A 12,946-nucleotide genomic window follows, 5' to 3' on the forward strand; every position below is an offset into this window, starting at 1 on the left:
GTGTATCATTTTACATTCTGATCACTTCGTTGATTTAAAAGTTTTGTCACTCAAGAAAACAGACAGGCAGTCCAGTCCACGCTTTAGGAAGTTTGGCCTTTCAGCTGCGGTGGAGAAAGAAATGGATTGTGCTGCAATCAGCACATGGATGTGCATTCTCTCTCACACACTTCTTTTCGCCCTCAGGACCAATGCAAGAGACGGTCAAGGAGACGCAGGTGGCGCTGTGGGTTAAAGCCTCAGCGCCTAGGGCTTGCCGATCGAAAGGTCGGCAGTTCGAATCCCTGCGGCGGGGTGCGCTCCCGCTGCTCTGTCCCAGCGCCTGCCAACCTAGCAGTTCGAAAGCACCTCCGGGTGCAAGTAGATAAATAGGGACCGCTTACCAGCGGGAAGGTAAACGGCGTTTCCGTGTGCGGCTCTGGCTCGCCAGAGCAGCGATGTCACGCTGGCCACGTGACCCGGAAGTGTCTCCGGACAGCGCTGGCCCCTGGCCTCTTAAGTGAGATGGGCGCACAACCCCAGAGTCTGTCAAGACTGGCCCGTACGGGCAGGGGTACCTTTACCTTTACCTTTACCCTTCCCAGGCCTAGCACTGTAGATTTTATTTTGAGTTGTGTCTTCACTTCCTTCCTCATTTGTCTCCTCCATGGCTCCAAATTGAGCTACCAGTGTATCATTTTACATTCTGATCACTTCGTTGATTTAAAAGTTTTGTCACTCAAGAAAACACACAGGCAGTCCAGTCCACGCTTTAGGAAGTTTGGCCTTTCAGCTGCGGTGGAGAAAGAAATGGATTGTGCTGCAATCAGCACATGGATGTGCATTCTCTCTCACACACTTCTTTTCGCCCTCAGGACCAATGCAAGAGACGGTCAAGGATTTTTGGAGAATGATCTGGCAGGAGAACTCTGCAAGCGTAGTCATGGTCACGAACCTGGTGGAAGTTGGCAGGGTAGGATGACGATTGTTCAAAGCAAATGTGGGGACAGATCTTTGTCTCCTCCCACTTTGACAGATGGACTGGGCAGCCAACATATAAAAGTGTTGCCCTGCAAGGTGGTGGGGGGGGGGAAGGGTCTCCTTCACTGGAGGTTTTTAAACAGAAGTTGGATGGCCATCTGTCAGGGATTCTTTAGCTGTGATTCCTACATTTCAGGGGTTGGATTAGATGACTCTTGGGGTCCTTGCCAACCTATGGTTCTATTTGTAGCCATACATAATGTGCTAGCATTCAGTTTGTGATCTTTATTGTCATAGGTGAAGTGTGTCAGATACTGGCCTGATGATACAGAAGTCTATGGAGATATTAAAGTCACCCTAATTGAAACAGAGCCATTGGCAGAATATATCATACGCACTTTTACAGTTCAAAAGGTAAGGACACACTAGCCCTCCCCTCACCAGCAGATTCTTTTTCTTGCCACTAGGTCAAAGCTGTTCGACATTTCATTCAGATTACTGATGGGTAGCTACGGAGTTGCCAATACTATTTCTAAGTGTACTAGAGACAGCTTAAAGGAGGATAACACTGTCAGTGACAGCTATATTCTACCCAGTGGCGTCGCTATGGGGGGGTGGTGCATTCCGGGTGCCATGTCTAGGGGGGTGACAAGAAGGCACCCTGCGGGAGCTCATTAGGCACAAGCAGCCATCGCGCAGCTGCAAGCAGAGGATCCCAGCGCCGGCAGCAAACCACTATGTACAGCACATGTGTGGCATCACACACGTGCACTGTACATAATGACGCCACACATGTGGTGTACATAGCGGTTTGCCACCGGCTCCACTCGAGCGCTGTACAGACGTCAGTGGGATCCCTCCAGTGCCGCTACAGCCGCATATAGAGTTCACATCTGTAGCGGCAATGGAGGGATCCCGGCACCATCTGTACAGCACTGGAGCGGCGCCGCCGGCAAATCGCTATGTACAGCGCATGTGTGGTGTCATTACATATGACGCATGTGTCGTACGTAGCACGCAGCACATGCGCCCAACGTAGCGATGCCCTGCCCCTGTCACGACGCCTTCGTTCGCCCCTGATTCTACCTTCCAGAATCAGAGGCAGCATACCAGTTGCTAGATGGCACAAGCTGGCACAACACTTTTGCCCTTGCATCCTGCTTGTGGGTTTCCCACTGGCCTCTGGTGGGGCCACTGTGGGGAAATAGAATGCTAATCTACATAGGCCTTTAATCAGACAGGGGTCTACTTATTTCTTAAGCATTGTTCCTATATGATCAGAATGGTGATGGTTAACTTTTATTTGTATATCTCAGAGAGGTATAACCTGCTCTCAGATTTAGACAATGTATACGTTTAGGCTTGTGTCCAATGCAGCGCTAAGTAACCATCCCTTTTCTGCAAGGATTTATGCTTACGCAACAAGCCTTTCACTTCTCTCCCACACCCCTAATAGGTTATGGGAGTTTCCCCAGCCATTTTGAAGCAGATTTGGAGAGGACACAGGACACATGCAGAGAGAGGAGAGGAGAAACCATGTTGCACGAGTGTATACCTTTGCACTGATGCGACAGTTACTTAGTGCTGCATTAGATACTAGCCCCCCGCTTTGTTCATTTTATACATTTCAATTAATTCAAGACAATAATATATTTTAGAAGCACAAGTACACGCAACACCAAAGAGCAGAAGAGAAACTTAAAAACAGAATTAAATTAGTGAAAACATTAAAAGAGTAGATAAAAAGGAAGACCACTGCCATTTTCACTATGTTAGGATTTTCTGAATTGTTATTACTCATTTCACTTCTGTTATTAATTGGGAATGTAGCCTAACTGAATATGGTTCCCCATTGAAAGGCAGGGAGGCCTGGCATAATTGTGTACCATTTCTACTTTGGAAGGAGTCAGATCCTTTCATAGTCTGTTTTTTTAAAAAAAATCCAGCTTGCTGTTGGGTAGGTTGCCAGGCCATTTCTCACTATGGCATAAATGTTCTCCATTCAAAGCTTGGACCAGCTTTCAACATATTTCTGCATGCAAAGGCTTAATCAGCTTGCTAGTGTTCATCTTGTTCCCCACACAAAGCCCTGATTGGACTCGGGCTATTGTGTACCTCTTCTGTGAAATTAACTGTTCAACATCTCCTGCTAAAATGAATCCATCATAACTGGTTGGAAACCTGTTGTTGTCTTAGAGCCATCAAAGTGGCTTTTTCAGTTTTTCTCCTCTACCATGAAAAGCTGTGTATACAAAGTATATATGAAATGTTTTTGGGTGGAATTGGGTTTAAAATGTGACACCATTGTAAAGAAGTGGCTGGTTGGGGTGGGTGGGAAGGGTAGATGGCAGAGAATTGATGGTGGTGGTGATGATGATACTACTATTACAGAAAAAACACTTGTTTTTTTTGTATCCTTCTTAGAAAGGCTACCATGAGATCCGAGAGATCCGCCAATTCCATTTCACCAGCTGGCCAGACCATGGGGTTCCTTGTTATGCCACTGGCCTCTTGGGCTTTGTTCGACAAGTGAAGTTCCTCAATCCACCAGAGGCAGGGCCTATTGTTGTGCACTGCAGGTATGCCTTTAATTCTCTCCCTCACTTCTTTTCATCCATTTTCCTCCTGGTTGTGCTCATTCCCTTGGCCCAGAAGGCACTCCACCACCTTGCCCTAGGGGGGCATGGGAATGAATATTGTGCAGCCCAAATCCCTGCTTTATAACAGGATCCTCCCCCCAAATTTGCTTCATGCATTAGCCTACTGCAGATTAACCCCTATTAGGTAAGTGTGTCACAACCAAATGAGAGAGATGTGTGCTGTCACACAGAAGATGGAGCTAGCTTGTTTTCTCCTGCTCTTGGAGGGTAAGACCCAAACTAATGGATTCAAGTTAAGAGAATGGAGATTCCAACTAAACATCAGGAAGAACTTTCTGACGGTAAGAGTGGAATGGACACTTTCAGAAGGTGGTGGACACTCCTACCTTGGAGGCTTTTAAAGTAGAAGGTGGGTGGCCATCTGTCATGGATGATTTAGTTGCAATTCCTGGACTAGATGACCCTCAGGGTCACTTCCAACTCTACAATTCTGTGATTTTGTGGTAGCCCCCTGCCTGAGGTGGTTGCTTCAGCCTTCCACATTGGTGGACCATCCTTGATTGCGCTACACATTTCTGAAGTCTTCCACTTGGAGGCTGGGTGGTGGAACTTACCCATAATAAGCTGCAAAGTTTAAAACAGGCATCTTTCCTTTGCAACAGTTATTTTAGAGGGGGACAACTTTTTTTTCTTTTCAGCCCAAGGGATGTGTTTCCTCATGGGCAACCTTTTGGGGTCTATATGCTTGTGGTGAGTGGGGCCAGGGACAAATGTGGCAGAGCCAGAGGCAGAAGTGGGTGGAGCAATGGATGTGAATCTTCCCTCTGTATGTAAGATTGTTCCAGCCATACAAGACCCAGATTTATCTTCACACACACATTTCTCCGTCCTCATAAGCAAATGGCATTACCACAAGTTCAACAACACATTGCAGCCAGGCGAAACTCTCAAGGAGTGCGCACAGTAAAGCCAAGGAGGAGGGTGGATGGCATGGAGAAAGTCTCAAGGGCTGGAATGAATGGTCTGATGGGTCATATTATTTCCCCAGGCCTGATGTTCCTCATCCCTATTTTAAAGCATGTCAATAGCTAGCTGCTGGTTCAGGTTATGCCCCTAGTGGCACTGATGAACCCGAACATTTGATTCCTTTTCTTTTTAATTTTAGTGATCAAATGACATTCCCTCCTTTTAAAAATTTAAATGACTAGCCCAAAGTAGTAATTACTAAATTTTCCCTTCCTTGGACAGTATTACTGTCATTCAGTATTTATGAAGTGCAGGGTTCCTCTAAATATAGAAATCTTACAGCTATTTGTTATAATTTTGAATTGCAGGAAGAGAGTTAACGTTAGGGAAGGGCCATTTATTCACTAAGATTATTCATATTATTCCTTCCCAGCTGTCAATTCATCTGGGCCATTGATTCATTGCCATTAATGTTTCTCTGCTTTGCCCATACTTCCTGCATCTGAAATTTCTCATGCCTTTAGGAAAAAGAGAAAGACTTTCTAGTTTCTTCTGTTCTTTACAGATTGGGAGAAGGGAGATCTGTGATAAGGCTTGTATTTAGAGCCTAAACATTTGTTCATCCAAACCTGAGCTTTTGTACCTGGGACAAGTAGCTGGTAGATGTTACTGGGACCTGTTGATGGTCCTGTGGATCAATGAAGGGTAGAGGTGGTGGCTGAGGGGTACAGCAGTCACCACTGTGGAAATGTGTGGTTGCTAGCAAACTTTTTCTTTTCCTGGGGTGAATAGTCAATCAGCCACTGAGTGCTTGCCCAGTATTGACTGAGGTGCAGCCACCACCACCTCCCAGCTACTACTGGTGCCACTTGCCAGCACTGATTGTCCCATAACAGCAGCCAGAGAATCCTATGAGTGGCCTTCTTCACCAGCCAGTAATAAGTAGCTACTTCAGCACCACTTCACTTCAGCACCATATTCAAGGCTCTGTCTCAAAATCTGGTTTTCAGAAGCTCGTCTCTTGAATACTGGAATTAATATCAGATAGAGCATCCTGGGTAATGGCAGATCACATCACCCTCATCACAAAAAGGCAAACTACAGAGGCAGAATCCTCAAAATATGTATCTGTTGGTGCACTGCATGTCTCCAGATGATAGGTTTATACATTTCAGTTAGAAGGTTTAGAAATTCCTCCCCACAGTGGGGAAGAAACAAATGCCTGCGAATACAAAATTAGCATGTTGGGGAGAAAGGTCTAGACCAGCGGTTCTCAACCTGTGGGTCCCTAGATGTTGTTGGACTACAACTCTGATCATCCTTGAGCTCTGGCCTTGCTAGCTAGGGGTGATGGGAGTTGTAGTTCAACAACATCTGGGGACCCACAGGTTGAGAATGGCTGCTCTAGCCCATATTAGCTGTGCGTCTTGGAAGACCTGCTCCTTAACTTGCAGGCCTTTTTATACCTGGCCTGGGAGGATGGGGCCCTGACTGACTCCAGCTACAAAAGCCAAGGCTGCTGAACAGAGTCTTGGCCTGGGGTGCTTGTTGTGGAGGGGGGTTGTTGAGGGGAAGGTTGTTGCTGTTTTGATGTTTGATTTGTGATGTTTTAAAATACATTTTTAATGGATATCTATCGACTGGTTTTATTATCTTTTGCATGTTTTAATCCACCTTCAGTATACTATATGAAAATGAGGGTTGCAAATATTTAAACGAATAAATCAGTACAAACATTACTGGACAGTCTTAATACCCCAGATACTCAGAACGGTGAGATGCTTGCTTTGAAACTTCTTGCCACCAGGTCTGGATATCCACCTGTATGATCTGAATAATTTGCATAGGGCAGAGATTAGATGGAAACCACTAAGCATTGTCCAAATGTGTCTGTCTTGGAGAAACTGGAAGTTTGCTTTTAAAAAATGAAAAGCTGAAGAAAGACCCCTTTGAAATCTGACTTCAGAGTCTATCTCTCTCTGCTTGTCAACAGAAATGAGTTCCACACCTGCTGTTCCAAGCTGTTTGATATACATATGTGTTTTTGTTTTTAATTTAGGGTATTGCAGAAAGTACGACTTGCTATCTTGGGTCTTCTTTTCCCTTTTGGTATTTTCTCCATTCTTTCTTTTAATATCTCTGCTCTGTACCTGTTCCTGAAGTTTTCTAGCCTTGCCTTCCCCAGAGAACTGGAGTGGCACTGCAGTGCTGTCCAGACCTTCAGGGCAAAGAGGGACTAATGAAGGAAGACAGCTGAATTTACAACACTCATTCCCACCACCACCACTGAATGCTCTGCCTTTTCACGGTCCATTGATCTGGTCCCTGTTTCTCTCCCCCCCCCCACCTCTCCTTCAGTGCTGGTGCTGGGAGGACAGGGTGCTTTATTGCCATTGATATCATGCTTGACATGGCAGAGAACGAAGGTGTGGTGGACATATTTAACTGTGTGCGGGAGCTGCGATCCCAGAGGGTCAACTTGGTGCAGACGGAGGTAGGTGTAAGGATGCATTTTCTTGCCGGTCAGCTTGTTTCCAAGAAACAGCTCTGCACTACCAGATGGCTGTAGCCTATATAATGGAAGAAAAGGCAAACATGTGAGCGTATCTAGTATGCCTGCGAAGCCTGGTCAATTAATCCCTTGGTGCAATTTGTGGAATTATGTTGAAGGGTTTGCAAAGTGCCCCTAATTAGTGGGCCAGCAGATATAATTTATTAAATTTATATCCTGTGCCCTTCCTCTGGAAAGAGCCCAGGGTGGCAATGATCTATATTTATTTTTAATACAAGTACCTAAAAAAGCACAGGCTGCTGGCTCTATCTGAGAAGAGGCATTTCACGTACATATACAAGGAAATGTCTCATAATCTAGTGCCTGAATATGCCATGCACATGCATCATTGAAAAACAAAGTCTGCTTTCATCACTGGAATCACACAGCGTAATTTGTAACGCACAAGCTAACATTAAACATCTATCATTAGCTTCCAAATCCATCTCAAAAAGCTGCTGCTATTAAACCCACCAGTTTCCATTAATTGAAACACAGTCTGAACTATATCCAGCCTCTTTAAATTTCCCCAGCAATCATTTAATTCAAATCTACTTTTTAGCTGGGAAAATCTGAGGTGGCCATAGTCCTTGTTTTGCATTCAGCATCTGTAATCCAGGCAACTTCAAAATGAGAGAGTTGACATGATCATCATCACAAGTTCGTATACATTATGTTCATCCCACCTCTCACTAGAACCGGATGTCTTAAGTATTCAGTTGCTTCACACATTACACCTCTTAGCCATACACATATTTTATATTTATACCCCAAATGTAAGAGATTATTTTGACAAGCAAGTTTTTGCAAACATATCACAATGCAGACATGCTGATCAAGGATCTGTGATTGCCGTCAGCACCCTGTTGAACGTAAATATGGTGGCAAACCTGGGTTTGTCTCCACTGACATAAGTAGTGAAATGGTCCTTTTAGAAAAAGCAGTTATGTTCTCAGAACAATCAATAATTTAAAACCAGGTAAAATATTTCATAGGTAGAATATGTCGCAGAATAAAATCTATGTCCACTTGTACACCTTTGCTTAAGCATGTACACCAGGAATTGTAGTTACATGTTGTAGAATGTAAATTGCCATATGCATGAATGCTGCTATAGAAATAATTAACTGGAATCAGTTTTAATGCTGGAGATGGATTAAGATCCAGGCAAAACTTTGCCTATCATTCCACCTGCCCAAATGCTTTTTAAAATGCATCTGTTACCCATGTTTTGACATGTGTTTGCCTTGGCATTGGGTTTGCTTTTATCCAGGAGGGGAAAACACACACACACAGTGAAAAAATGCAAGCCCCACCCACTCCAGTTGGACGATAGGAGTGTTTTGTTGACCCGAGAACTCTGAGAGGGAATGTTGGGCATTTCATTATTAAAGTAGGATGTGTAAGATTGATCCTGAGGAGACTGACAATGATCAATGTACAACTTCTTACTGCATAGGAACAGTATGTCTTCGTTCATGATGCCATTCTAGAAGCATGCCTTTGTGGCAACACAGCCATCCCTGTTTGTGAATTCAGATCCATATACTACAACATTAGCAGACTGGATCCGCAGACGAATTCCAGCCAGATTAAAGATGAATTCCAGGTAAAATAAAAATAAAAATGCAGACCTCGTATTTTGTCAGTCATGGAATAGGTGATGACTGGCATGTCTCAAATTATAATAGGGTGCCAAGGATCCTCGCATGTATATTGTCAAAATGTCCACATTTGTCACCTTCTGTGTATTAGATACAAAAGAGAGTGTACATAGCTCACAATGGTATATAGTCAGATTACAGATTTTCCCTCCCTTCTGGGAATGTGGAAGCACCATTTATAGTAAAAACACATGGTTCAGTAATTGAAACCAAAAGAGGGTCAGGCTGAAAAGACAGTGGCTATTGGGAGGGGCCCGTTGCATGGATATGTAAGTATGAACAAGTATGTTCATGTATGGGGAGTGGGTGAGAAATTTGATTCAATTCACATTTGAAGGCAAACCTATCTAGTTCACACTGTATGAAATGCTACCATCCTTCCAAATTCACACTTTGAATTTTGAAAGTCATCCTTTGAAATTTGTACTTCTCTAAATTTTGCAGTGCAGTTTTCCAGGCAAGTGAAGTGTACAAAAATTCATTTACAAGAGTAAAGTATACAAAAAGTACATAAACAACTGGAAATAAAATGCCAAAATATTAAGGGTATATGAGTTTATTAGAAGAAATTCACACTACAATACTCGTTCTTACTCTTACTTCTATGTAACCACAGTCTGTCCTCACACACCTGATGTTATGGGACTGGGCTCCCAGTCAGTATGTGTTTAAGCCAGGCATAAGTTAACTATTGAGGTGAGTTTCTTTGTTTGCAGTTTTGTTTGTGTAGCAGATGTCTGTGCATCAGATTGCATTATTTCTCTCCATTTGCAAGACTGCTGAAAAGTTACAGTTCCATGAATCGAAGAAAAGGTGATCAACGGGTACCACAACTTCTGCTGCAGATATTTAGTGCTTACACGAAGGAAACATTTAGGTAGAATGGACGCTTTCACTAATGTTTGCCTGGGGCTGTGAAACAAAAATGTAACCATTTCTCTCACAGCAGTGAACAAAATGTTCTGCTTCCATTCACCAAATTGTTTGTAAATTGGTTTATGTTACAAAGCTCACCTTGCTTCATCTGAAAATGGCCATTATGAAGCTAGAAGATGGACTTTCTCCCTTTGAAGTATGCCCGAATCTCATTAACATTTTGTTTACGGCTCTTCTGTTTGTTTCTTCGCAGAGAATCAAAAGGTCATATATCTCTTCCAAAACACTGCTTTACACAAAATAAAAGTGCACTTTTAACCAATAGATTCCATCAGTTTGCTGCTGCCCACTTTTGAACAGGGTCTGGTGGGAAACATCAGCGATTTTGCTGTTTGGCTGAACAACATTAAGATGCCCTAATTTAAGTTTCACAATCCTGCTTCAGTACCATCTCCAATATGCACAAGAGGTGCATTCCATATATTATTTGTGTAGAATGTCGCAAGCAGTTATGAAGATCTGGTTTTAGGGAAATGTAATGTGCACCCCATAAGTTACTACAGCGCCCCACTCATCTTCTCTGATTCAGAAAAATAAACACTTTCCTGGCTCTTTGAAAACTGCAAGACCAGTATTCAAAGCACCAAGAAGGTAGACAAGCATCTGTCTCCAGTGAGATATTCTCATTGTATTTGCCACGAGGTAAGAAGTTGGACTGTGTAAGAAGTTGCCACCAGGTAAATGGTTGGAGGCTTGCTGGTGGGGGATGTTGAGACCCTATCAGGAATGTGGTGGTGTTAGACCTTTGAAATTAAGAGCACCTATAGAGCCATGCTGGATCAGGCCAAAGGCCCATCTAGTCCAGCATCCTGTTCTCACAGTGGCCAACCAGATGCCAATGGGAAGCCCGAAAGGAGGACTTGAGCACATTAGGATCTCAGGTCCTGGTTAAGGGCTAGATCAAGTCTACAGATCTGGGCTCTGGCATCTTCTTTATATAAATGATGAATGGGCCAGATCTCACTGTAAATTCTCCTGTGTAGTCACATATGCAATGTACACATTGAAAAAGTGGCTGCCATACATAAAACTAGAGTAGATTCTGATTTATGATCACTCTATGTATCTGAATGACACCCAGAGGCCTTTGTTGGTACCATGACTTTAGTTTGCTGATCTGTATAAGAAAGATTTAGTTTCCAGCTCCTGCCTCTTAAATAAACCCTATGTGCATTAACTGAATGGCTGCAGGAATGGAGAGAAGAGACCAGGGTGACATTAAAAGGTGCAGGTTTGCTTGTTTTTACAGCTAACTGCATGATCTGGAGCTGTGGGCATGCTTGAGTGTTGGTTTATCAAGATTAGTGGGAAAGAGACATTGATGAATCACTAAGAGGCCAAATGTCTAGCCCTTCTCATGATGCAGCTCATCATGTGCATCCGGGCAAAGGAGTGTCATTACTAGGAATTTTAGGTTCTACTTTGTGCCAGACAGTTGCCTGAGAGAACACCATCAAAAGGATTTAGCACTGCTGGAGAGCATTCTGGCCTAAATAATTTTTTTGGGATGGCTCTAGTTATCTATAGCATGCATCAATTCCCGCTGAGATCACAGATTTGAGCATCACACATGGATTTGACAGTTTGAAGTCTTTTTATTTGAGTTCTGATTTTAATGTTTGGAATACCATGAATCTATGTGAAATAATAAGTGAGTGTTATTCAGTATGGTGTTGGTTGAATCAATTTAATAGCTACGTAGGAAAAACTGGTTGAGCTTCCAACCTTAATATACTTTCTTAGATGAACAGTAATGATTTTAAAAGTTTAAAAGCATGAACAAAGGCTCCGAGTCCACCCATTTTTAGCAAAAGCTGATATAATCTAAAGATACACAGTACCTTCTTGTTTGCATTTGACTGAGAATACAGAAGTTCAAATATCATATTAATATGTCACTATGATACAGAATACTGCTGAGTAATATTCCTTGATTTAGCTCTTTAAACAGGAAGAAATGAAAACACCCAATAACATATGAAGTGTAGCGGGAGTACAATGTAATAATAAATATGAACATTTAAAGCTGAACTTTAATCAAGATGGGCAGATTTCACCTATCACAAGCTTGGAAGCTTCAATGACTCTTGCATGGTATGGACATTATCTGGTCTTACTATTAGCATAGACATCCAAAATAGCCACAACTAAGGTGATATCAGAGATGACTTGCACCATTATGTTTTATGTGTTGTTGCTTGGTCATATTTTTCATGCTCTTTGGCTGCTCAGATACCTTATTGGGTTCCTGCAGAAAAGAATATTAGACAGATACATTGTCTGAAATATTAAAAATAGTCTCAAAGCAAGTGTTCTGTTTTCATTTAAATCTGTGGTTTTCAGTACTCTGCAAGCACTGGGGAAGTTTCAAACCTGAATTATGAAGGAAGGTGATTCTATCCTCCCTCACCCCAATGTAGCAGTATGAGTTCCAGCCTTGCATGTTAAGAAGATTTATGAGTTCAGTCTGGCTGCTGTCAGATAGATTGGCCAAAGAGAACACTTGTATTTTATGTGTAAAATCATATCTTTTTATGTTAAACACTAATCAGCTCCTGTTTCATCCCTTGCCTACAGACCCTTAATATAGTAACGCCTCGAGTACGGCCAGAAGATTGCAGCATTGGACTCTTGCCAAGGAACCACGACAAGAATCGCTGCATGGATGTACTCCCCTTGGATCGGTGCCTCCCCTTCCTTATCTCCGTTGATGGGGAATCAAGTAACTACATTAACGCTGCACTCATGGATGTAAGCAAACCTCACTCTGAGGTCGTGTTTTCTTCTGTATGGATAATTAGAAAATGGGCAGCTCTAGCTAAATACTGTCTGCCTGTTACAGTGGTATGTTTAGTAGGATAATTTCTCACAATAATGCTGACAAGTTTTCCATAATGATTTTTAAAAATATGAAAGCTGCGTGGTGGCACATCTCATTGTCTGAGTTTGCTCTTACTGTCTGCTGTGATACAGCCCAGGCACAGGTTTCCCACTACAGTGAGAATTAAGCAACAGCAAAATCTCTGTAAGAGAGGGCAGTGCTTGTCCCAAGAAGACTAGGAGAAGGCATCAGGCTGTCATTTTCTTAGAAATGAATCAAAGGGTTGCAGCTCAGGGGTAGAGAATGTGCTTGGCACATGAAAGGTTTCAGACTTAATCCCTGGAATCTTCAGTTAAGGGTGGTGAAGACCTTGGCTTGAGACTATGGCTAACAGTAAGTGTAGCCCATACTGAGCAATGGTCTGTCTCCATGTTATGCAACTTCCTCA

At 42.9% G+C, this 12,946-nt stretch overlaps 1 protein-coding gene across 17 annotated transcripts in view; it reads left to right on the forward strand.

Annotated features, from left to right (window-relative positions):
- The window catches only part of PTPRT (protein tyrosine phosphatase receptor type T), a 619,839-nt gene that overhangs the window by 587,616 nt on the left and 19,277 nt on the right, over nucleotides 1–12,946 (forward strand). For all 17 annotated transcript variants that reach the window (XM_079978848.1, XM_079978862.1, XM_079978850.1 and 14 more), the window contains 6 exons: nucleotides 855–952; nucleotides 1,258–1,374; nucleotides 3,385–3,539; nucleotides 6,885–7,020; nucleotides 8,537–8,686; nucleotides 12,255–12,428. In XM_079978848.1, coding sequence (XP_079834974.1) covers nucleotides 855–952; nucleotides 1,258–1,374; nucleotides 3,385–3,539; nucleotides 6,885–7,020; nucleotides 8,537–8,686; nucleotides 12,255–12,428 — 830 coding nt within the window. The remainder of the gene's footprint in view (nucleotides 1–854; nucleotides 953–1,257; nucleotides 1,375–3,384; nucleotides 3,540–6,884; nucleotides 7,021–8,536; nucleotides 8,687–12,254; nucleotides 12,429–12,946) is intronic.

This window comes from Podarcis cretensis (assembly GCF_951804945.1).
Source record: "Podarcis cretensis genome assembly, chromosome: 6".
Classification (NCBI taxonomy): domain Eukaryota; kingdom Metazoa; phylum Chordata; class Lepidosauria; order Squamata; family Lacertidae; genus Podarcis; species Podarcis cretensis.